The sequence below is a fragment of the Lagenorhynchus albirostris genome, chromosome 18 (assembly GCF_949774975.1).
Source record: "Lagenorhynchus albirostris chromosome 18, mLagAlb1.1, whole genome shotgun sequence".
Lineage (NCBI taxonomy): Eukaryota > Metazoa > Chordata > Mammalia > Artiodactyla > Delphinidae > Lagenorhynchus > Lagenorhynchus albirostris.
The window spans coordinates 3,030,815-3,056,549 of record NC_083112.1 but is presented as its reverse complement, the minus strand read 5'-3'; the positions used below and the strand labels follow the sequence as shown (position 1 = coordinate 3,056,549).

Genomic DNA, 25,735 nt, shown 5'->3' with positions numbered 1-25,735 from the left:
TGTGCTTATTTACTTTCCTACATTTAGGAACTAGTATTGGGTGTAAAGGCCAGTTTATCCAACCTCATTATGAAGTTGATAATATCATTAGGAAATGACGTAGGACGTGCCATTAGGACATAGTCAAACAGTGGCATTTCAGGATGCATCCAAGGTGCGCGGAAGCCTTTCTGACTTGAGCTTTTAGTACGCTCTTGGGTTAGGAGACACCTCGTTTGTATTGATCCACTGAACACACACACCTGCTGTTGTGTAACACATACGTTTATATCAGTATGAGCCCTGTGATAAGTGAGGCACTTTGTGGAGGCTGGCTGCTCCCAGAAGCCAGAGACTGAGCTCATGGAACCTCCCGGCTGGTGTCCAGACCCGGAAATACACTGCAACAGCAAAGGAGGTGAGTGTAACCGCAGAGCAGGCAGATCCCGTCTGGGGAGTCCCCAGGCTTTCCCCAGAAAATGACGTCAAAGCTGAGACTTGAAGGCTGAGCTGGAGTTAGATGCAGTGTGTTGTTGAGAGAAGGTGTATTCCAGGCTGGGCGTGATACCGACCAGGGTTCTTGGCCTCCTTAATCAATAGAAATTGATTAGAGGCCAGATGAGAAATTCAGGCAGGGCTTTACTGGGGCCCCTGCTGCAGCAGGGGGGATTGAGAACAAGTAACGGTTACCCTTGCTCCCTCATTCCCGGAGGGGAGGGGGGTGGTCCCTTATGCGGGGGAAGGGTAGGGGTGTGTCCAGTGCTGGAGGGGTGGCTTAGGCAGTTGGCCCACCGCTTAGGTGGTGCTCAGGGCAGGGGGCATGTGCAGTGCCCTGCCATTGCTCCAGGCTCTTCAAAAGCGGCAGTTGAGTTTTTTTAGTCTTTTGTATCTTTTTGTCCATAATTTGTCCCAACTGCACATGCATGAAGTTATTTTTAGTCCCGCAAGTTTCTTTGTATTTTCTTGCTGGAGGAGAAGTTTGTCCAGGTGCAAGCATTGAAGCCCTCGCAGCAAACGGTCCCACATGTCAGGGGAACAGCATGTGAGGAGTGTAGGAGCCAGAGGAGAGAAACTTGAGAAACCCAGGTTTGGGTCACCCTCAGAAACTTTCTTAACCCAGCCATGCGCTCATCAGATGGAAGTGTCCTTGGTGCGGACAAGGCCTGCACCTGCCCAGGGCTCGCTTGGGGGGACGGCGCCCTCTATGCCACTCTCATGGGTGGAGTTGTGTCCTTCTTGGGAGTGAAGGCCATGGCTCCAAGCTAGCTCTGGCAGCTGTAGTCATTACTGTAGTCACGGAACTAGTTCAGCTCCATAAACCAATGAAATGTAAATATGAGACTCAAAAGAGATTCATATTTATGAAAACTAAACACTTTGAAGAGGCTTAATCAAGGTGAATTGCTAAAAAATTGTTTTCAGTCAGATAAAAATTGAGAGCTGTAAAACATGGAAAAATCAGGGAATCTGTACTCAGGACGCTTCTGGTCATTACTTTAAAGCATCCAGAACTGGCGATCGTAGTTGACGCCTCATGGGTGTGACATGCAGAATTCCTGTCCCGTGATCACAGGGGGAGACCTCTGGTCCTCGATGATAACGGAGGTGAATCAGCTGCACCTTTGTACGTTGAAGTTGAGGTGTTCTGGGCATGATGCGTGTGTCATGTTTTTGACTTGGGCCTTTCAGGCAGCCGGACTACCTGGTGGGAGGGCCTTGCAGCAGCCCCTGAGGCTGTAGCGAGATGAGCTGAGGGGCAGGGTCGAGAGGCGGGTCTAGACGAGGGATCAGACTACCAGAGGTCGGACAGAGCCTGCCCATTCAGGGCCTCCTGTGAAGGGGGTCAGACTTTATCCTGGGGGCAACCAGGAGCCGCAGAAGGGTTTTGAGTGGAGTGGGATGGTCAGGTTTGCATTTTGGTGATGTCACTGGCTAGGTTGTGGACCTGCCTGGGGACAGAGGAGGCAGTCAGTGGGCAGAGCCCTGAACTAGAAACACGACGGTTCTCCTGGAAAAACGAAGACGTGGAGGTCGAACAATTGTCCGGATGTTTGGGGGGCAGACATCCCAGTGCCCCGGTGATGGGGGGACCATAGGAGAAAAGCACACGAGTGGGGGGCTTGGGTCTGTTCCAGGCATTGAAGTTGGAGGCGCAGGTGGACAGCTAGGTGGAGATCTTATCCCCTGGCCTTCACCATGAGGGTCTCAGGAGGAGGTGGCCCAGGCTAGAGGGAAAATGGGGAGTCAACAGCAAGTGATTGGCTCTCAAAGCTGATGCAGGGAGGGGTACCATCCAGGGTGTGTGTGGAGTGAGAAAAGAGGGTCAGCATTTGGGAGCCAGTAAAGAAAGGAATCCACAAAGAAGATAGAAAAGGAGTGGGGCTTCCCTGGTGGCGCGGTGGTTAAGAATCCGCCTGCCAATGCAGTGGACATGGGTTCGAGCCCTGGCCCGGGAAGATCCCACGTGCTGTGGAGCAACTAAGCCTGTGCACCACAACTACTGAGCCCGTGTGCCACAGCTACCGTAGCCCACGTGCCATAACTACTGTAGCCCACGCAACTAGAGGCCATGCTCCACAACAAAGAGAAGCTGCCGCAAGGAGAAGCCCATGCCCGTGCACCGCAACAAAGGAGCTCCCGCTCACCGCATCTAGAGAAGCCTGTGCACAGCAACAAAGACCCAATGCAGCCAAAATAAATAAATAAATAAATCTGTGACTCTGTTTTTCAAAAAAAAAAAGAAAGAAAAGGAGTAGCCAGACAGGTGAGTGGTGTCCAGATGTCCAAGGATGCTGGGCTCCGGGGAGGTGGTGGTTATGATGTCACCTGTGCCCAGGGCCAAGTCAGATGCTCTGAACCATACTCATGGCTCCAGCAGCAATTAGGAACTTGTGGGTTTTGAGAAAAGCGGTTTCAGTTCAGTGAGTGGGCAGAGCCAGGATGCAGGAGGGTGTCTGCAAGATTGTGAGGGGAGTCCAGACCTTATGTGTGAGTGTGAAGGGATTTTATCGATTTTGTTTATTGGTGTTGGTTTTCTGATTTGATGGCCAAAAATTTCCCATAAGTGCTAGGGCTAATTAAAAACTGTTTTGCTATCATATTAAAAAAACTATTTTGGCTTTACATTACCTTATCTGAAAGCTCGTTAATTGACTGTGTGAATGTTCATTTGTACTAAATATTTTTGAAAGAAATAGTCTGTTAAATATACACCAGAAAGTTCCATTCCTTGATCTAGAGTTCTGTTCTAATACCCCAACATGAAGGAACTGGGGGCAGTTTAATCATAAGGGTTTATGCCATTTCAACTCTCATGTTTTTAAATTAAATAAATTGTAAGAAATTACTGAAGCATATTTTTTTAAGTCTTGCAGTGAAGTTAATAACTCCATTAAGACCTTAATTTTATTTTTTACTTGGTCAAGACAAAGAATAGGTTTCTTCCCTTTGCCTTAGTTTTTTGTTGTCGTTGATTCTACTCCTAATTTGTTATTCTGGCGTTGTTCTATCCTAATAATTGTTATGAAAGTTAATTTTCTTATGAACCAGACTTTGGGTCAAAAAAACAGTGGAGTCCCAGTCATCTATTGACCAGCCATGTGACCTTGGCAAGTTATTTAACCTCGAAGTCTTAATGTCCTCGTCTGTAATAGGAAATATTACTGTTGTCCATCCCACAGATGGGTGAGAGTGACCTGATACACAGTAAGTGTGCAGTAAATTATTACAGAGACCTAAAGAGAAGCACTAATTGTTCTGGGGACAAGGATAGTGATGACTGGTGAGCTGTGTTCGCAACCAGAGTTCTGAGTTCCTAACTCAACTGCGCTAACAAGCAGTTTAACCTTTGACAAGTCACTTAATCTAATAGGTAAGGCCCTAGGGCACCAGGAGTCCATATGGAACAATATTCTGTTTAATTATTATCCAGATATAGGTTAAACTGATCTAAAATGCAAACACTCAGGTTATAGGAAAAAAGAAGGTAACTCGAATGAATGTTTTCTGTTGACTGTCTTGATCGTATCACCCAGGGACGCCTCTCAACTTTTTGTTAAAAGGAAAGAAGAAAAGAAAAGGAATGGCAGGTGTTGAAGGGTGTGTGTGATGCCTTGAGATTATTTTAACCAAACCTTGTCTGATCTCTTATTGTTTGAATGAGCTCTTTCTGCGTCTGCTTTTCCAAAGTTTTCTTTCAATGATGAATCACAGAGAAAATATTTAGTCAGATCATCCTTGCTCAGGACCTGTGGAGGGTGATCGCAGCGGAGCTCTCGGGAGGCTGGTTGAAGGGTCGGTGACATCGAGCCCTGATGGTCAGGTGTGCACGTGCGTCGGGTCTGGGCTCTCCCATCTCCAGCCCGCTTCACGCTCTCCTGCCAGTGATGGCGGGCGCTGGGTGTATTTATCTGTGAAACAAGGTGATTCTGTTCTCTTGTCTTTAGGCGGGTGTCTTCCTGCCTCCTGACACCGTCCTGGCTAAAATCTCTCCCTGCTGACCACGCCGTGAGACCACGTGGACTCCACGGTCAGACCGATTTAGAGCCAGGAAAGGGTTCTGTCTGCAGGCACAGGCCCTGCAGGTGCAGACACCAGGGCCTTAGACCGCAGGCCTGCATGTCTGAGAGGTGTGTGGGCTTCAGCAGCGCTTAGCTGCTGTCTCAGCCTTATCAGTGCCCAGAATCAAGAGTTGTTTTTTTTTTTTTAAAGGAACACAGTGTTCTAGTTCCTGTCTCAGAAAAACATCATAACGTTTCTTTAATGTTTTTCCAGCAAACTCTTGAAATTCTCATCTTCTAACATTTAAAAGCTTCTCGATTCTAAGATGTGTATTTGTTCCATAAACTACAGAGATAAAAAAGTTTTTAAAATATCATGTGTCTAATGCCAAGTCTCAGAAATTGGATTTTTTATAAGGAAAAGAGTAGGGAATTATATTCAGTATCCTATAATAAACCGTAATGGAAAAGAATATGAAAAAGAAAATATTTATATATACATGTACAATTGAATCACTTTGCCATACACCTGAAACTAACACAACGTTGTAAATCAACTGTACGTCAATAAAATAAATTAAAAAAAAGGAAAAGAAAGAACATTAAAAGTCAGGGGAAAGAGAGCAAGAGAACTGAACATGGAGCAAACCACCACCAAGCACCCAGCCTCCGCTCGTGTCACTGGTCTTGCGGACATTCCGAATCTGAGGCTTAAAAGCATGCCATGCTTTTTACTCGCTTGCTAGTCGAGATCTGAGTCCTAGATAGTGAAGCCAGCGATCAAAGCAGGCCAGACAGACCCCAAAGCCCACATTGGTCCGTCCCACTGGCTGTCTCCCAGGCACTGTGCTTCTGCAGGAACAGAGCACAAAGCTATTTCATTTATGTGCACAGAAGTTTACCCATGTGTCAGTTTTTAAGTCCACACCCTAATAATTGCCTTTGATTACAACAAAGAAAGAAGTGAAATTCATCCATTATCTTGTTTGGCTCTTGTTATGTTTGAACCATATCCTAAGGATCCAAAGACAAATAAATGCAGAAAAGAAGTGAAATGTGTCCCAGGCCTTGAAGGATGGAAACCCCACATGGTTGTTTCCAGAAGACAGGAAAGGCTTCCGTCTTAACATAGAGATGGTACCTTATCGTTTAAAGGACAACTTTGTATCTGTTTCTGAAGTAGTCTAAAAATTGTAGTCAGAGCCCAGGACCACTGTCTTGTTTGGGGCGGTTTTGGAGGGGGGGGCATGGGGTGGGGTAGATGGGAGGGTTCACTAAGGCACTGAGAGCACATCTTCCATCAGTTAGGGTGGATAGGCACACGGTTACTCGGGTGAAAGAGCAATAGCTTTGAAGACACACCTCTTCGTCCTCTGCCTTTGGTTCTCAACGGCTTGTTCGTGTTTCCCCCGCTCCGTTTCCTGTGTCTAAGTGATGGGCCCTCCCCTCTGCGTTCGGGAGGCTGGCTGCTGAACGCTGTTTCAGGAAGACCTAAATGGAGCCTACCTTAGCCATCCTCGGGCAGGCAGCTTACCGAAACGGGGTCTACAGTTCTACGTCAGTATGTGCTAGAAAACGTTATGTGTTCCGTTGACTGTCTCTGGTGGTGTTTTCTTATGTTTCTCTGGGAAATGACATAACTGTGACCTGTAGATTAGTACTAATGTTTGTCTTTAATCCATTTAGAATAAAGGCATCCCTCTGGATACTCCATTATTTATGCTAATAGACAAGGGAATGTGGGTCTGAGTAGCTGATGGCAAATGTAGCTGATTACTTCCTGTTCAGAAATGCCCCCAGTGCAGCTTTGGGAACTGCAGCCCTGTGTCAGCAACGGGGACAGCGGGGGAGTGTACTCAGAGCCCTCGCTGTGTTCCTCTTGATTCTGGGGCGTTGTTGCTCAGGTGGGGGTCTGGGCTGGGGCTCAGTCCAGCCGAGGGCAGGGGCTTCCTCGGTTCTGACGTGCACCCAACCTTGAGCTCATTTTCTGAAATTGGCAGTAGTGCTGGGCCGGAGAACAGCATGACTGTCCTCGGGGCCGCCTGCCGCCCTGTGTCTGTCCTGTAGCTCTTGGTAGTGGGGCCTTACCCAAGCCTAGAAAAGAGGGGAAGTTCTAGAATCTTCCCAGGTTAAGGACATCTCTGAACCATGCAGGGAGGCTGCAGCTTTGGTGAAGCAGCAACAGCTGGGAAACATTTGTTGCTGAGTAGATATCCAGTGCTGGTGATCTTTCTGCCCAATATCAGAAGGTGGCCATGTAGGAAAACCTGTACCTGGACTTCCCTGGTGGTGCAGTGGTTAAGAATCCACCTGCCAATGCAGGGAACACGGGTTCGAGCCCTGGTCTGGAAGGATCCCACATGCCGTGGAGCAACTAAGCCCACGTGCCACAACTACTGAGCCCACGATCTAGAGCCCACGAGCCACAACTACTGAAGCCCACGTGCCTAGAGCCTGTGCTCCACAACAAGAGAAGCCACTGTGATGAGAAGCCCGCTCACTGCAACAAAGAGTAGCCTTCACTCACCGCAACTAGAGAAAGCCTGGGCACAGCAATGAAGACCCAACACAGCCAAAGGAAAAAAAAGAAAAAGAAAACCTGTACCGTATTGTACTTAAGAAGATACCAAAAATTCAGAGCTAAATGGAACCTTAACAACCACCTGCTCATCTCAAGAACCAGTTCTGGGCAGGTGGAGGGATGAGTACTGGTTTGAGTTGGAGGTTCCACTGCTAACTTACCTCGCCAGCAGCCTCCTTTTCCATACATGTGGATGTAACTATGTAGGGGTCTTAGGGCCACTGGGCCGAAAATAGCCTTACTGTAGAGTAAAAATCATCGTAACATCCCGCGTGATTCTGACTTTTATCATCTCTGATTTCTAAATATTTGATATTAATGTATAATTTGAATTTCTCCACTTGCCCATGGGACTTAATCCCTTGCTGAATTCTTTTCGTGGTACCAGTAGTCAAGGTTCGTGACAGCTTAGTCTTGACCACATAGCAGCATCTTATCCAAGGAGAATAGATTTGTGTGTTGGCGGGGGGCGGAGGGGTTGGGGGGATGGAGGGTTTTGGGGGGGGTGGAGGAGGTTAAGACTTCCTTCCACTATGCTTAAGGTCTTTGTTGCAGTATTCTTATTGATCTGGTAAATATAGGCTCTAATCACTAAAGAACTTTCCAGACCTAAAAGTCTAACCTTCTCTGTAGCTTTTTCCAAAAATATCTTGGAAGCATTTTTTGGGTCATCTTCCTTTGAGAAGTTGCCCCACTGAATTCAGTGCAGTTTTTGTTTGTTTATTTACTTTTTTCCTTCTTTTTATCTTTATGTTTGTTTTGAGTGTCTGTGCGGTAAAGTAAGTTTACTTAGTGAATGCCTTTGGTTTAAGATCCTGAAATCCCAAGGACCTTAATCTAGCACCCTGACCCCATCTCTGGATTTAGAAAAAGTCCTTGGGAAACAGAAGCTGCCCTTTGTACCAGCTGCCCAGGGAAAGTGAAAGTGAGCCGTAGAACCAAGTTAAGACAATACCAAGGAAATGTGGCCAAGAGAGCTGCTTCTTTTTGAAAACTTGCAACTTTAACCAGAAAAAAAATTTAAGAAAATGAAAACACTCTGGATTTTATTTGCCTCCTGCTGGATTTTAAGCTTTGTTAGAGAAGATGCTCATCAGAATTAATTCCCGCTTCACTGCTTTGTGTCTCAGTATTCAGCGTTTCACTCGTTCATTCTAATGAAAACCAGGTCCACCCTTGCATTCCATGGTCTTCCTGTGTTTCTGAATTAACACTTCTCAAGCCTGAGTGTGCCTCTGATCCCAGATCCCTGGGTCTGTTAAAGTCAGGCTCTGATTCCACAGGCCGGTGGGGTCTGCAGTCTTCACTCCCCACCAGGGACCCGCTCTCCAGTCACCCGGTGCCGCTGGTCCCTGGACCGCACCCTTTGGGGCAGTAATAACGTGTTATCGTGAACAGAGAGTTTTGTGGCCTTTTGGGAAATTCTGTGTTAAACAAGGTGACACAGATGTCACGATCTGGATTTGTAGCCTGCGGGGACTGACGTATCCTCTGGATTTCCAGGAAGTAGATACAGTGTTCAGTGGTTTTCAGACACTTTTCATGGACCATATTATACTAGTATTCCACATGGGATATAGGAAACTTTACCTCACAGAGAGTGGTCTGCCCTGAAAAACAATTTCAAGGAATCTTTTGAGTCCGTCATTTAATGAAGCACTGCCTTTATTAAGAATAGATATGCCCTGGGAATTCCCTGGTGGGGCCAGTGGTTGAGACACCATGCCTGCATTGCAGGGGGTCAGGGACTGAGATCCCACATGTCTTGCAGTGCGGCCAAAAAAAAAAATATGTGTGTGTGTATATATATATATATATATATATATATATATATATATATATATACACACACACACACACATACATACACACATGGGGAGAGGGAGGGGGAGGGAGGGAGGGAGAAAGGGAGAAAGAAATAAAGGAAGGAAGAAAGAAAGAATAGGTGTGCCCCTATTGAATGAACTGTCTATTCAAAGTTTTTAAAAATTTTACTCTTTTCAGTCGTTTAAAGATACTTGCAAGGGGTAGATTCGAAGCCGACCCAGTTCTGTGAGCGGCGCATGTGTGCTCACAGGTTACCCTTTGTTGTGGTTTGTTGAAGACTTCGCTGGATTTAAAGGTGGGATGCACCAAACCAACAGAAACAGCCGCAAATAGTTCAAGATGAGAAAAGCCTATGGTGAAGCACGTGGTCGGCGTGGGTGACGTCACTGATCATGCAGCTTTGCCCATCGAGCGTGGTCAGTGGACCTGAGGTTTGTCAGAGTAGCTGCTGCATGATCTGCCCTGTTCATTAATCCCCAAGAAAGTGCCCGCGTTGTTCTGATATGTTCTCAGGGACCCTGAGAACGCTGTCCGAGCCTGGTTGTCCCCACTGTACAGACCAGACACGGAGACCCTGGAGGTTTGAACTGGCGCCCATCACCCCAGAGCCGGCACGCACTCACGGGCTCAGTTTTTAGCCATTTACTGGGGGACAACCATGTGATCCCTACTCTGTGTATACCATCTCCTTGCTCGTTAACTTAAAAAGTCAGCATCTTCAGTGTTGTGAGGAAATTGAAGGAAGCTGTTTGTTAATAGGTGTCCTTTCACAATATGACTTGCTTGTTGTAGATAACTGGGAAAAAAGTATACAGGAAATAAATAACCCGTGTCAGCTAGAGAGAGCCTCTTTAAAATAAAAGACAATTCTCTTCATTATAGAGAACAGATACTTTATATGGTAAAAGATATGCATATCCTTGTCACATACACACATATTTACATATATTTTTTAAACAAATCCCACTTTTAAAATGAGTTCACAGATTTGCAGTTAACTGTGTAATATCACAACTGAAATTTTTGTCATGCCTTAGCATGAAATCCCAACTCCAGGTTTGAACCTAGCAACCTCTCTGCTTCTTCCCCCATGAAATGGGTTCCTTCTTTTTTTCTTTTCTGAGCCCGCCCCTTTATTTTTTTTAATTGAAGTACAGTTGATTGACAGTGTTGTCAGTTTCTGCTGTACAGCAAAGTGATTCAGTTATACACATACATACATTCTTTTAAAGTATTCTTTTCTATGATGCTTTATCACAGGGTAGTGAATATAGTTCACTGTAGGAGCTGGTGGTTTGTCCATCCTGTATGTAATAGCTTACATCTTGAAAGCTCTCTTCGGGTCTGCCTCGGGCTTTGGGATTGTAATGAAGAGCAGCCTCTCTCCCACCGTCATCGGAGGCTCTCCGGGGCCCCTGGTAGGCAGATGTGGTGCCTGGTTTCCTGGGTGGCCGTCTGGCCTGCGTTTAGGCTTTCCTCCCCGCCGTCCAGTCTGAGGCTGTAACCTCAGCCGCCCGTGGGCGGGCGCTGTGAGCAGTGAGGCTCTGGCCGGCAGGCACAGGCGTCAGCAGTGAATAAGCGATTCTGTCGTCTCCTCAGCCAGAGCCTGTGCGAGTCTCCGTGATGCACAGTCACCCCCCAGCCCCGCTCTGAACGTGGCTCTTTTCCAAACAGAAGGATGGTGGCTAGAGGGGAAATTGCAAGATTCTGGAGTCTGGAAAGCCTTCACCTGGGTACGTGTGCAGAGAATGGACTCCTGTGTCTGGCCATGTTGCCGGTTCCCCTCTGTGTCCTTGCAAGTTGCAGGGCTCTCTCTGCTGCTTCTTGTTGGTGGTGTGTGTGTGTGTGTGTGTGTGTGTGTGTGTGTGTGTGTGTGTGTGTGTGTGTGTGTGTGTAAGAGAGAGAGAGAGAAAGCTCACTTGTCGCGGCCCGGGGTCCTAAGGGCAGTTCTAGGCATGGGCACAGTGAATCAGAGAAGCTGGTGTGGGTTACAGCACAGCCGTTGGTGTGGAATAGAAAGTAGTAAGAACCAAGCATGGGCTGTCCGTTACGAGTTATGGGTCTGGTTTTCGTTGCGCTAGTTTTTGCTTCTGTTACGTGAAATTTCTTTATACAGGAGATTATTGCTGGGGTCCGTAACAGTGTTCCTTGCTAATTTGGGGTGTGTGAGGTTTAAGGGTATGAACTGATGATTTTTGAGAAATACTGTCGACTGTTTGCGAAAGTGTTACTGCCCAAGACTCAGTTCCTGTGTGGTGCTTTATCCCACCTTGCTTGTCAGTGTTTTTGTGAGTGTTGTCAGCTAGACTAATTCCTATTTAAGTGTGAAGGAAACATGGTTCTCTGATACTAGGAAGTTATCAATTGGAACCCGTGTATTCTTTGAAGGGAGTGAGAAAAAATGCTCCACAGAAAGAATTCTGGCTGACTGCTACGCATGGGTGCAGTAGGATGCTTTAAAAAAAAAGAAGTCTTGTCACTGTTTTTGCCTTACATCATAGCTCAGGCTGAAATGAATGGGAGTCACAGGTGAGTCTGAAGTCGGCCTTGGGCCTTGCAATGCAGTGTGTATTTTGTGCTTCCTCCTTGTTTTGTTGGCTTTCTGTGCAGGCCGACAGCAGACAGGGATGTGATCAGGGCTCCTGCTTCTGGCCTCTTCACTAACAAACATTTAGAAAAAGAAAAAGAAGTAGCCCAGATATTCCTGCGTTCAGAGCACAGGCCTGCCTGCCAAGTGGCTGTGCTTGTCACTTGAGTGGCCGGTGGTCCCACTGTCCGGCGTGGAGGAGTGCTGGCCGCCCGGCCTCACCCTGGGCGGGGGAGGGGTGTGTGCGCGCCTGTGTTTATTCCAGGGCAGCCAGCCTGATGGAGCCCGCCCCCCGCATTCCTCTGCTCCCGGGGCGGGCACGGGTCCCAATCCTCATTCCCAGTGTGCGGAGGCCGAGGGAGGCTGGACGCAGCCTCCACGCTGAGCCGGATGCTCTCCCGTCGCTGGGATGCGCAGCTGGTCAGGCCTCCTGCGTGGGGTCCGCACCCCCCTCCCCGTGTGCCCTCCGGCTCCCGCGCTCCAGCCCTGCCGGCCTTCAATGAGCCTGGCTGTAAAGAGAAAGGAGGAGGCAGCTCGGCCCGAATCTTCTCTTTCCCACTGGTTCCGTGTGTTCCCGGGACCGTCTTTCATGTACTCGCTCTACGAAGCATGTATGTGGTGTGATGCAAACGCAATGTTTAATCATCCTTAAGTGACATGCCAGCGTAAAATAAAGCGGAGAGCTTGCTGAATGGGGGGCTCTGTTTTCTTTGAGATCCCTGATTGGCCGGGGGGCCTACGGGACAGCTCGGCGGCTCCCGGGAGGGATGTCCTGCAGGGACTGGGGGCGGGAGCTGTCCAGTCACTGCGGCTCAGAGAGCCCAGGGCCAGGCAGGTGCATGGCAGGATGGCTTGGGAGCCAGACAGATCTGGGGTTGAATTCCAGCCCCACCTCCGGGGAGCAGTTCCTTAACCTCTTTGAGCCACAATTTCCTCCTGTTTAAACAGACAGTAGTAATTCCAGGAGGCGTACATGGCTTGGATGAGATGATTTACTTAAGCTCTTAGCACAGTACCTGGTACACACTGTGAGCTCATTCTGGGGATGCGGTGAGACTGGAAGGGTTCCTCCTCAGGATTTGTTCAGCCAGCCTGCAAGGCAGCTGCCAGGAGCTGGGAGGGGCGTGGTGAGCAGCCTCGAGCTGCCAGGGGGCGGCCGAGTGGAGGAGAGGGGCGAGGCTGCGATGGACGGGCAGCCACGGTCAGAGCCACACCCAAGAAGAGAGGAGAAAACGGACTGCAAGGGGCAAGCCCAGGGTAGAGCGCCCGGGCTTGTGGCAGGACGCAGAGGAACCCAGCGCCTAACCCCAGGGCTGGGTTGGAGGCTGAGGACTCAGAGGAGCTCTGAGGAGCACAGAGACCCTGGGGGCAGTGCCTGCCCAGGGCTCCCGGCCCAAACCCCAACCTGCCTGGCTCAGGGCTCGGAGTGCCCCTTCCGCAGGTGATAGAGAACATGTAGGATACACCTCTAGGGCAGGATTTGCCTTTACATTGAGAAGAAGGAAAATTTTTCACTTTTAGTGGTTTAAAACAAACCTTTTTAAACTCCTTGTAGAAACAGTGCACCTTGGAGGTTTGGTGTAAATTAAGTTCCACCGTGACATGACTCCCATCACTGCTCGGGCATCAGAAGGTGGCCGAGGCCCTAAGTTGAGTCCAGATGTAAAGTTCTCTGCTGGGAGGGCTATTTCCAGAAGACCCGTGGACATTATAAAAGGTTATCAGTGAAGGGTAGCACGTCCATTTTTAGTACCTTTTTGACCTTCTTAATGTCAACATGTTTAAAAGATTCAAAAATACTGTGTATGGAAAGTGGTTTGAAAGTCTAAATTAGGCTAATAGGGACTTTCCTAGAGGCAACATTAAATTCTAGACAGGAAGAATTTCGTGCTTTAATTCGGTGACCTGACACTGACTAATAAGCATGGTCTCGGCCCTGAGGAAGTCAGATGGGGCAGGAGTGGGGCAGATGTGAGGAGAGATGCACACACAGCTAAGGAGGATATTGTAGTGAAACGGCTAAAATATGATGACAGTGTAAATATGGTGAACGTTTTAAAACCGGACACCGTTACTGCACAGGGGCAGGGAGCGTAGGCAGGAGAGTGGAAAATCATAACCCATCACTGGTGCGTGAGAGCTTGGCCGCCCCGAAGGAGAAGGGGGCATTTGCTGGGCTCTTTGGGTGGGGACGTCGCTCCAGGTGGGCAGGTCAGTGTGGACCAAAGGACCGTGTCCTTTTTGTAGAGCGCAGGGGACGCTAACAAAGAGGCTACAGCGGAGGTGTTCAAGCAACGAGTCGGAATCCAGTGTTCTCCAGCCTGTGTCGCTGTGTAGACGGGCCACACGGCGCACATCCCAGGGCAGACCCCTGCACGCGGGGTTAAGGAAGCTTAGCCTGAGTGCCTGTGGTTTCCAAATGCAGCCAGGCGTCAGAATCGCTTGGGGAGCTTTGGAAAGAGGTTCTCAGCAAACCCCTGTGATGGGACGCCATCCACCCTAGAGGAGTGGCCCTGGAGTCGGGGGTGTGTTCCGACATCCAAGGCCCCCTGTGGCCGGGTTCATGCCCCCTGTTGCATCTTGGGGCCCGGGAGCCGCGCTGGGTGCAGGGACCTGGCCAGTGGTCCAGCACGGCTGCAGCAACTCCCCGTGAAGGCCGTCCTGGGCTCTGAGCGCAGACCGCCCACCCGCCCGCCTGGTTTTGCCATTTCTGCTCTTAGGATGGCCCGTGAGAATGGTTTATCTCCAACCTGAGGAAGCCTGAGTGATCAGCAGGTTTCCTAACGTCCGTATTTTTAACGGATTATTCTAAGTACGGGAACTTCCCTGAAGTGACCCTTGTTTAGTGGGACACCCCTGGAGAATGTTGTGCCGGTCAGGTGTCCACACCCATGTGGCCTGCACGGCAGGTGCCCAGTTATGACACCCGCCATGTTAGCTCTTACCTTCCCCTGATCTGTCCCCTGCCCTCCCCGACCCCGTGTGACAGGTAAGGGGACAGTTTTCCCCAGCTGCAAAGAGGGGCCTGGCTGGGGTCCCAGCAAGGTCTTGTGCTTTTGAAATTCCATCCCTCTGATCAAAAGTCCTTAAATGTGCAAAATTAAGCCAAACAGGAGAGATCTGATGTGTGTCCTGAGAAAAATTCCTGCCGGGACACGGGCTGGGGACCTGTTTGCCGCAAGTGGGACTCAGGATCCTGTAAGAAGGCCTTAACCTCCGACGTGTGTTATAGGATAAAGTTTTCCGTTGTTGCTGATGTGTGATGTGTCCTGTCCTAAAAACTCACCTTGAGGATCAGTTGTCAGGTTTTGTCCCCTCACAGACGTGAAATCCAGGTTCAGACAGAGGAATGTCACCCTCCCCAAGGAGTGAGGACACTGTTCATCGTTGGCCTTTTTTATAAGACTCCCATTGTCAGACTTCGCTGGTGGCGCTGTGGTTAAGAATCCGCCTGCCAATGCAGAGGACATGGTTTTGAGCCCTAGTCTGGGAAGATCCCACATGCCACGGAGCAACTAAGCCCGTGCGCCACAACTACTGAACCTGCGCTCTAGAGCCCGCGAGCCACAACGACTGAGCCCGCGTGCCACAACTACTGAAGCCCGCGCACCTAGAGCCCGTGCTCCACAACAAGAGAAGCCACTACAATGAGAAGCCCGCACACTGTAATGAAGAGTAGCCCCTGCTCGCCGCAACTAGAGAAAGCTCGTGCGCAGCAACGAAGACCCAACGCAGCCAAAAATTAAATAAATAAATAAATTTATTAAAAAAAAAAATCCTGCAAGCCTCGCAGCGTGGCCAAAAAAAAAAAAAATCAAATTGGAAAAAAAAAAAAAGACTCCCATCGTCTCCACTGTCTGCAGCCGTCCTGACTGTACAATGGCACGTCCTCTATGGCTACAGGGTTCTCTCCTGAATGTTTCTGAAGCTGCGTCAGGCCAGGGCTGGAAATGTGGACGGGGTTTCCTCAGATCGGTTGATTCAGGAAGTGTGTAGAGATTTGGGGGAAACGAGGATTCAGGGGCTGAATCTGAAGGTACGACTGTGTGAAGGGACCGGCGGGTGAAGGGGGCAGTGGTCCAGCCAGTGCATCCCCTCGAGACCCGGGACGACATCCCCTTTACAGGGGATGTTGACCATGAAGATTAGACAAGCGCGGGATAAATTCATGTTACAGAAACGTAGAATGTTTACGCACATTTACTCTGCGGTCCCAGAACTGTCCCTGCAGAGGTGGGTGCTGTCATCAGCACGCAGAGCCTTTGGACCAGAAGGATGTTCCCGCCGGGCGTGGTGGCGGCTTTGACAGGCGTGGGGGACGAGCAACACGTCTGCTCTCAGGATCCTCTGTCTAGGAGTTCAAGGTTTTCATTTCAATTTGCAACAGACTTTGCTCAACGTTTACAAGATGCTTTTCAAACACGGCTTTTCCACACCTACTTATTCAACGGAAGAAATAGTACAGCTGGGAAGGGTCTGGAGATGCTGGAACCCCACGTGCCATTGGTGAGAGTGTAGAATAGTGCGGCCACCGTGGAGAAAGGTGTGGAGGTTCCTCAGAAAAGCTGAAATCGAATTTCTCCACGACCAGCCATCCCACCTCTGGATACACATCCAGAAGAATTTCCAGCAGGATCTCGAGGAGGTATTTGCATGGCCACGTTCAAGAGGCAGAAGCCACCCAAATGCACCTGGACAGACGGATGGTATTAGGTGCAGTGGCATGTTATCCCACCTTAGAAAGGAAGGAAATTGGATACAGGTAACTCCATGGATGAACTTCGAGGACACTGTGCTCAATGGAATAAGCCAGCCACAGGAGGGCAAATGCCGTGTGATTCCACTCACATGAAGGATGTAAAGCGTTCAGATCACAGGACCAGAAGGCAGAAAGCTAGTTGCCGAGGAATGGGGCTGGGGGAGAGGAGAAAGGATTCGTCTCTAATGGGGACAGAGTTTCAGCTTCGCAAGGTGAAAAAGTTCTGGACGTGGTTGCACAACGATGTGAATGTACTTAACGCTGCTGAACCTACATGAATCTACATCATGCAAAACACCCCTAAATAAAAAGTCGCCACTAAAAAAGAAAGAATGAAACTTAATCTCCGAGAAAGGCACCGTGTGAACCTTCGTCTGCAGTGGAAGGTTTTATGTGACACACACGCTCCTTGGTGAGGAGATGCTGTCGAGCCGGGGGCTGCTGGGTGGGGTGGGGGAGGGCAGCCGCGGGGAGGAGGTCTGCCCAGCGGGGTGGGCTCTGGGTGGGACAAGGGACTGTTTAACTGGTGGGGCCGGGGTAGATGGCATCGTGCGGAAGAATTTGTGATGACGCAGCAGATCCCTGCTGTGTGGTTTCTTGCACACACGGTGGAACCATGTTTTCCGAAGTTGGCCTTGGGGCAGCATGGGGGTGGCCCGGGGCGGGGTGGAGGCTGGAAAGAGGGAGACCCAGGTGAGCACCTTGCCTCCCCCCAGCCCTCGTGCCCCCAGATGAAGAGGTAAACTTCATCAGCAATTTGCAGTCCACTTAACTGCATGCCTTCTACATGCCAGGCATGACACTGGGTGCTGGGGGTACAAAAATAGACCCCGTCTCTTCTCTCAAGGGAGTTCCGGCCTCAGAAGGGAAACACACATGTAAAGGCGGCAAGTGTGGGCGTGACGGGACCGTGCCCCTTGCAGATAGAGCCTCGAAATGTACCACCTAATCCCCGCCGTGCAGGCGCTGGAAAAATCCAACTCCATAAAATGCCTGTAAATCATGGGACAGAAACACAGGGAGCCATCACCTTAGAAGGAACTTTAAGACCATGAAAGCAGTTAACGCCCTGAACGGGAGAGGATGAGGTCAGTCAGATGCGCTGGGAGTGGGGGCAGGAAACGGCGAGCAGAGGACCCTGAGCGACGCGGAAGTGCTAGGAGGTGGGCACTGCGTGATTTCTGACACTGATAGCAAAGGCAGCCCTGGGAGGGCCGGCCCCCAGTGGGCGGGATGCGGACGCCCTGGGCTTGGGGCCCTGCTGCTGCCCCAGCCGTGTGGTGATGGGGCCTCAGTTACTCGGCTCTAAGGTGGGAAAGCTGCTGGCATCCGCCCTCGGCCGCACCTGGCACACTGCAGACGCCCGCTGAGCTGGCCTGCGCTTTGCGTTGCCTTTCGGTTGACAGGGTGCTCTTGTGTATGTCATTTCACTTGAGGTTCCCAGCAAACTAAGAATAACAATTATTGGTTGAGAACTGACAAATGACCCGTTGAGAAGGGTATTATCATCCACGTTTGCAGGTGAAAAAACAGAAAGGGGTGACCAAGGACCCCCACTTAAACAAAACCCATCGTGCTGCACCGTTGTTTGAAAGCAGTCTGTCTGGCCCGGAAGCCCCGCCCCACTCTTGCCCGTGTGCTGTGTTTCCATCCGTCCGTCAGGCCTCCAGCAAGTATTAACCAAGCACCTGTGTGCCAGGCAGTGGTCCGGGTACCGGGAGTACAGTGGAGAACAAAGCAGGCTTTAGGGAGCTTACCTTTCAGTGGGGGAGACAGATGACAAGCAGAGTATCTTAGGTGGTGATAAATGCTGTGGGGAAAATAAACTGGGAGAGAAGACTGGGCAGTTTTCGGTGGGATGTCGGGGAAGCCCTTGGGGGAGGGGACAACAGGCCCTGAGGAGGGGAGCCAGGTTCAGGAAGCGGGCAGCCGTCAGGGTCAGAGCTGAATGTGTGTGGGGGGGGGAGATACGGTGTGTGTTTTGGGGGGGTCTTCAAGGACCTGGGCTTTGTCCCCCGTGGGTGGCTGGGGGCAGGGGCCTGAGTGGCCTGATGTCTGGGGGGTTTAGCACCATCACTCTGGCCGCTTTGGTGAGACTCGTGGAGGGGGCGGGGCGGGGGCGCAGAGGGGCTTCTGCAGTGACCCAGCTCGAGGTGGCTGAGGCCGCCACAGCTCCGTGGGGAGCCATGGGGAGCGGCAGGTTCTGGACACATGCTGAGGGGAGGGTCCGGATTTGCAGACGCGTCAGAGGTGGGACGTGAGGCAGAAGAGTGACCTCTGAACAGATGGGACGTGTGGACTTGTGCCCATCGTACAGATGGGCACGTGGGGTGGAAGAGGCCCAGAGGCTGGCTCCAGCTCATTTGGCTGGAAAGTTGGTCAAGCTAGGACATTTGCCAGGTGCTTTTGCTCTGATTCCTTTGTGGTCCCTGGACACACGGCGTCTCTCCCGCCCAGGCCCCCCGCCCTACCCCACCGAACGGGCTGACAGCACAGGGACCACCTCGTTCCCGTGGCTCAGGACACGCTGACCCGAGGGACCCAAACGCTCTCCTGAGGCCCCTCGGCCAGAGCTCTTTTCCAGGCGTTCGTGATGCGGTCAGACACCCGTCCAGCATGTGAGGTTCACGTCTGTTTCCAGATAACTCTACCCTCTGCCTCCCGTAAAGGTTCAGCCTTTTTTTGACAGAATCCTTTTTTCATTAAACTCCTGTGAACTCTGGGTTTGCACGTTATCACCTGGCTTTTTTCCCCTTTACTGGTTTTCGTAGCAACTCCAGACGAGGTGGTAAAGAATTCTCCTGGGAAACGCAGTTCGGAGGGTCTCTAGGGACAGCGTGGTTTCTGACTCCACTGTGGGGAGGGGCCCAGGTGTTTGACTTTCCTGAGCGCAGCAGTCCCGCTGAGACGGGAGGAGGGATGCTCGGGGCTCATCGCCGCCTTCGGTGCTCTGGGCCCCGACAGACCAGGCCCGCTGTTACTCACCGTGCTAGTGGGCGCAGTGCTGGGTCAGCTGCCCCGATTAGAGGAGGGTTGCAGCCTTACCGTTACCTCCCTGCTAGCCTGATGAGAAAGGCTTGTGCCTTTACCGCAAGTGCGTTTGCTTCCTCTGGGCTTTCTCCCCACCCCCCAGACGCAACCCAGCAACAGTCAGGTGACCTCGTGTCCTCTGCCTGAGAGCGCTGTGACCACAGCGTAGGGCAGGAGTGGCCGCACGGGGCCTGAGGATGGACACGGACACACACACACACACACACACCCCCATGGGAGGTGTGCATCGAGCGGGTGGCAGGGCCGGAGTGAGGGCAGGAGGAGAGCCCTGGGGGCCTGGTGTGCAGAGCTGGGAGCCCGGTTCTGGGACGGACAGGTGTCTGCAGGGCACCCGAACGTGGCTCGTCCAGAGGGGATGGGCTGGGAATGTAAGATGCACATCAGATGTTGAAGACTCAGTACAAAATAAAGACTAGGAAATATCTCACTTTAAAAAATAAAACGAAACACAAATTTAAAATAAAAGAAAATACCTCATTTTTAAAAACATTCCTCAGTTTAGAAAGTAGACCCGTCCCCCGAGGGTAAAGTTACTAGAAATCCCGACTCTCAGGTCCTTGAAGGAAGCAGGGCGCACGGAGCTATCCCACTAGCATCCAGCTCGGCCTTCACCCTCCTGCCCCACCGGCTCCTCCCCAGACTCCCTTTCTGGAAAGTTCTCCCAGTAATTCGGGAGTTTCCGAATCATCGTTGATTTCTCCCTCTTTGTTGCTGCCGCATCAGCTGGACGTGCGGGTCCTCGCACTGCGCTTCCGGCGGCTGGTTCCGTCTTGCGGCACGGTGAGCCCTCCCGATCCAGCTGGCCCGCCTGACCCGGGGTCTCCTGGGCCCAGCATCCGGCCCGCCCGCCGCGTGCTGAGGCCAAGGCGCGCTCCTTCAGCCCAGCCACGACCGCGCTCGCTGCCATCACCATGGTGGCTCCTTTGAGCGAGTCCCAGCCACGGACCAAGGATGCTGGGAACGTGACACACATCATCCCACCTAATTCTCCAAAAAGAAAGAAACTACCGTTTACAGCCGAAGCGTGTGCAGCTGGGAGAGTCTGAGTTGCCTGCTTCCGGTCCCCGCCCGGAAGGGGCGGGGTTACGGGTCAGCCCGGGCCTCCGTCCCTCGAACGCCTGGTGTCTTTCTGCGGTACCAGGGGGCCTCTGTTCAAACGTGCCACTCCCTTGCCCAGGCCCTGCGAGAGCAGCCCCGGTGCGTGCTCTAACCCTGAGGCTTGCCTTCCGGTCCCATCCTTTGTCAGATGTTCTCGTGGCCAAGGCCAGCCACACTGCGTCCTCAGGCGAGAGCCAGGCGCCTGTGCCGTGGGGCCTTGGCCGCCTCACGGCGGACGGTCAGTGACAGACGAGCCTTGGTGAGGGGCCTGCTGTCCCAGCAGGAGATCTGAGTGCCGGGGGTGCGTCCACCCATCCTCACAAGGGCTGTCTCATTGTGGTAAAGGCGCCAGGTAACGGCTCGTTCTGACACGGTGGGTCCTGGCCCTTCGCTCTGTGACAACTGGGAAGCGTGGTGCACGGCTTCACTCACGGTACCGTCAGCACCTTCTGATCTTAGCAGCACCTCGCTGTGCCTTGCGGGGAAACGACGGAAGCAGGACACTTTTTAAAAGAAGGATTGTATCAATATTTTCCACTTCCGTTTCCTCCTCAAGCTGATTGACACATGAGTTAGAAACATTATCTGTATCCTGTATATCCACCGTGGAGCACAAATTTCCAACTAAGTCACACATCGTTCACTCAGTATCCTGACTCGCAAAATAGCCCTGTGCGTCGCCGTTGGCGGTAGTCTCTGAAGTGTCCCCTTTCTCACCGACAGGGACACTCAACCCCGGCTCTCCTTAGCCTCAGCTGCTACCTGTGGATTACTAGATCAGTAGACATCTTCTAATGGCCTCTTATTCTGGGTTAGATACAAATGATGACTTTCCCCTGAGGGCACGTTCTCAGAGGTCATAGGTTTTGGGTTATATTTTTGACATTAGCTGTGTCCTTTAAACTGCACCGTCTCTCTCTCTCTCTCTCTCTCTCTCTCTCTCTCACTCAGTTTCTTCTGATGGCGGTGCGGAGTCATCTGCCCTAGCGGATGACAATGGCAGCGAGGAGGACTACAGCTATGAAGACCTCTGTCGGGCCAACCCCCGGTACCTGCAGCCGGGCGGGGAGCAGCTGGCCATCAACGAGGTACTGGGCTTAATTCCACACGGCAGCAGCCAGTGCAGGAGGCCCGGTTTTCAGGGCCTGGAACCCACTCATACTTTGCTCTCTGATTATTTCTTAGTGAACATATGCTAAAACCTAGAATTCTGGTTAGAAAGCCAGTATGGTTTTCTTGCATTTTCAAGGTTGATTTATGTGATTAAGTGTTGCAGGTAACTAACTGAAGACATCCCTCCCGGTCAGAGCAGCCATCCTTATGCGTGGAGAGAGCTGCTCAGTTCAGGATATACCTTCCCTACATTTGTTATAATAAATCTAGGAGGGGAACGTTAGTTACCGTCCACATTTTAGCAAACACTCTGAGACTAAGGCTGAACGACTTGCTAGCAGACGGCAGAGCTGAACTTAACCACGTGTTTCTCACCACGGATCTGGGCTTCTCCCCGCCCCTCTGCATCTTTAGGCCTTTTTACAGAAGTCTTTCCAGAAGGCGCCTCTAGCCTTTGGAGCTCATGAACAGAGCACGTGGAGTGTAACTTCTCTGGCAACATCACTAGTTGTTGCTATAGGATCCACGGTGTCCCCATGACATCCCGGGAGCTGAGTGGTTGCACGGCCCTCAGCCCCTACAGGCCGCTTACAGATGAGCTTAAATTACCTGCTGAACATCTAGACGTCATGCTGTGTTCTCTTTAATTGCAGTAAACGACACAGTGAGATGCAGAGTCTGCTAAGGTTGTGAGGAAGGAACGGAGAGCAGGTTCTGGGTGACGCCATGAGGGTCTTGCAGGAAAGGGTGTGCTGACCTTTGACGGCTCGGCTCCAGGACGTCTAGTTTGGCTGCTCAGAAGCCCTTTCCAGGGCGAAGCGTCCAGATAGTCACACTTGCTGGATGACTGATGCCCAGATGAGTGGACCTGGGGGTTCCTCTAAGAGCACAGGAGGGGTGCCCGCCCGGTACTTCTCCCCATCCCTGTCGTGTGACGTCACACGCTGAGCATCGGCTGAGCGCCATCGGCCTGAACACTCGGGGGCCGGGAGAGCTCAGGGTCCCCGCGCTCCACGCTGAGCGCCCGCCTCTGCATTCCAGCTGATCAGCGATGGCAGCGTGGTCTGCGCCGAGGCCCTGTGGGACCACGTGACGATGGACGAGCAGGAGCTGGGCTTCAAGGCCGGGGACGTCATCCAGGTCCTGGAAGCCTCCCACAAGGACTGGTGGTGGGGCCGCAGCGCGGACAGGGAGGCCTGGTTCCCCGCCAGCTTCGTCCGAGTGAGTGTCTTCCTGCCTCTGGGGGCTCAGGGGCAAGAGCCACTGTCCCCTCGTCATCCTTTGAACCAGACCTCCTAGAGGCTGGGGTGTGGGAAGGGAGAATTCCCACCGGGGTCAGCGGGGCGGCTGGCGCCGCCAATGCGTTTGCGATGCTCAGCTCGGCCCGTGCGTGCCCGGCGCGCCCCGCCCCCCGCTACCCTCCTCACCGTCCCCGGGGAGTGGAAACCGGGGGCGGGCCGGGTGCCGCCCCGCTGACCTGTGCCCTGCGTGTGACCGCAGCTGCGGGTCAACCAGGAGGAGCTGGCGGAGAGCTCCAGCGGCACCCCGGGCGAGGAGCCGGCGGAGGACGCGGGCCGGGGCCGCCACAAGCACCCCGAGAGCAAGCAGCAGATGCGGACCAACGTCATCCAGGAGATCATGGACACCGAGCGGGTGTACATCAAGCACCTCCGGGACATCTGCGAGGTGAGCTTGGGGGCCTCGTGGCACCGCGTGCCGTGCCGTGTGGCCGCTCCGCGCCCAGCCAGACCCTCTGCGCACGCGTGTTCCTGGAGCCCCGTCGCCACCCCCGCCTGTGGTCCCTGTACGGGCCGCTCGCTCACCAGATGCTGGCGCACCCCGGGCAGCGTGAGCAGCCGGCCGTCTTCAGGGTGAGATGCGGCGACCTCCTTGCGGGACTTAGCTGCCACGGGTGTTCAGAGGGAGTGACATTCAGGGGAGGCGGCACCTGTAAGTGAGACCCAGCTGACTTTGCGAAGAACCGAAGGTCTGTCACCGTCCACCAACCACTGCCTCTCATCTCTGGCGCACAGCGAGACCCCGGGTCATGCAGACGGGGGCGTCTGGTGACGTCCCGGGCTCTGTCCTACGGGGTCTGGGGTCCCGCTCAGCAGCCAGGTCTCTCCCCTGTGGTATTTTCAATTCTGTGGATTCTGTAGAGCGTTTCCCTAGACCGTCATGCGCCCCGCGGGTCACCCCGGCGTCCTGGCCGTGAGTGCTGATGTCTGCGCCTTCCGTTCAGCTGTGAGGGTCCAGCAGGAGGCAGGCCAAGTGCGGGCCGCGCTCCCCCCACCCCCGCCCCGCTGTGTGGTTGGACTGACCCCCAGATGAGGACCCTCCGGCGTTGGGCGTATTTGTGGCAGCCGTCTTGTTCCGTGTGAACCTGCGGTTGAGGGAGTTCCTCTGAAGTGGCATTTTAGGGAAACAGTCACTGCTGATACCTGTTGAGCACGACCGTGCCCTTCACCGGCTTATCTCGACCCCATGACACTCACGGGCAGGTCCCACGCGCCCCCATTACGGATGAGGAAGCCCAGACGTAAACCAGACCTGCTGGCCTATAGCCTGTTAAAATTCATCCCCAAGAGTCAGTGGTCTGTGTTTTACCGTATAGTCAGTTCAGTCTGTGTAATTACGCGGTGCCCACCTGGGGATAATTGTTACACGTTTTTGTGGCCCTTCCTTCCTACCCCCGTATCCTACCCAAGCCGCGTACAACCAGGGCATTGGGCGTAGAGAATTAGTGGTGCTCCGATTAGGCCTCAGATTAGATATCTACGGATCTGTGTTGTTTCCTGTAGAAACTGGGTGATGGTGGAACCCTCGGCTAAGCCGTTCTTGGCTCTGGGCCGTGACAGTGAGCGTTGCTCCCTGAGCGGCTCAGCCAGCGATGGCATCTGTATTGGACAGGCCTTCTCGGCTGTGAAATGCACTTGGGAATGAGAGAATGGTTATCTTAAGAGTTTAGAAAAAGTGTGACAGTACCAATTTTTGGGCTCTAATATTTGAAACCAAGCATCGCTTTCCTATTTTGTAGGGCTACATTCGACAGTGTCGCAAGCACACGGCGATGTTCACGGTCGCACAGCTCGCCACCATTTTTGGAAATATTGAAGATATTTACAAATTCCAAAGAAAGTTTCTGAAAGACCTTGAGAAACAATACAATCAAGAGGAACCTCACCTGAGTGAAATAGGGTCCTGCTTTCTTGAACATGTACGTCGCCCTCCACTTACTGATAGCGTCCGGCTAACTCATTTTGAAATGTTTCTCGCTGAAGCGCAGGGGTCCTTTTTGTTTTGCTCCACTTTGTTTCATTTCTTCCTTTGTTCGCTAGATTAATTTCCTGCAGGACGGAGGCTAAGGGGACTGCTGTACATGGTTGGTCTTTATCTGAGTGCCCCGAGTCCATTATTTCAAAATCTTTTCAATTTTATGCAGTTTCGACTTAGGGGTTGTATTTGGGGTAGTTTCTAGTAATACCTACCAGGTGTCTATTATATGTTAATCGCTGTGTTCAGGGCTGTATGCCAGCTCCTGTACTGCTGTGCCGCAGGTATGATTATTTTCCCCATGTTCCAGATGCAGAAGCCAGGCTTCACCCAGAGAGTAAGTGACGCAGCGTCACACATGAGTAATTGGCAGAAGTGGATTCAGGCCAGAGGCGTGCGGCTCTGGGACCCAAGCCTGTACCTGCCTCAGAACAGTCTCCTGATGCTGGCCTGAGCTCGCTCACTGGTGACTGACTGTCACTTTTTAATACAACAGATTTCAGAGGAAGAAGATTCCATCCCCAGCCAGAATGGTCAGGGCGCAGTACCGGTAGTGCTAACACCAATGACCGGGCTAGTGTAGCACTCGCTCCTCTGGGCCCAGCAGCGTTACAGTGGCTGTGGAATGGGGGCCGATCCTCGGGTGGACTGTCAGTAAACGGCTGGAGGCGCTGTTGCTGGTGGCCGTCTCCAGCTGCAGGGGTGGGCCCGTGGCTCTGGGCCTGTTTGGGGCTTCGTAGGAGAACTGTTTGGCCAGAGCAGGAGGTTCACGGGAACAAGTCGTAGGAGAGAAGCTTCCAGGTCAGCCAAGGTGAGGCTGCAGGGTGGCACGCGGATCTTGCTGTGCAGGACAGGAGAGCCTAGCTTGGGGACAGAGGTGTCACTGCTTCTGGGGTAACAGGGAGGTGGGCCTGGGCGAGGGTGACAGCATCAGGGACGCAGAAAGAGGGGTTTGGCTGGAGAGGTGG

The 25,735-nt window shown here is 52.1% G+C and overlaps 1 protein-coding gene across 5 annotated transcripts in view; it reads left to right on the top strand.

Moving 5' to 3' along the window:
* The window catches only part of SPATA13 (spermatogenesis associated 13), a 120,553-nt gene that overhangs the window by 81,910 nt on the left and 12,908 nt on the right, over positions 1-25,735 (top strand). For 4 of the 5 annotated variants that reach the window (XM_060129488.1, XM_060129487.1, XM_060129486.1 and 1 more), the window contains 4 exons: positions 21,333-21,469; positions 22,536-22,715; positions 22,995-23,180; positions 24,532-24,711. In XM_060129488.1, coding sequence (XP_059985471.1) covers positions 21,333-21,469; positions 22,536-22,715; positions 22,995-23,180; positions 24,532-24,711 — 683 coding nt within the window. Of the gene's footprint in view, positions 1-10,307; positions 10,620-21,332; positions 21,470-22,535; positions 22,716-22,994; positions 23,181-24,531; positions 24,712-25,735 lie in introns of those variants that run through there. The other variant, XM_060129489.1, reaches the window with a different exon arrangement.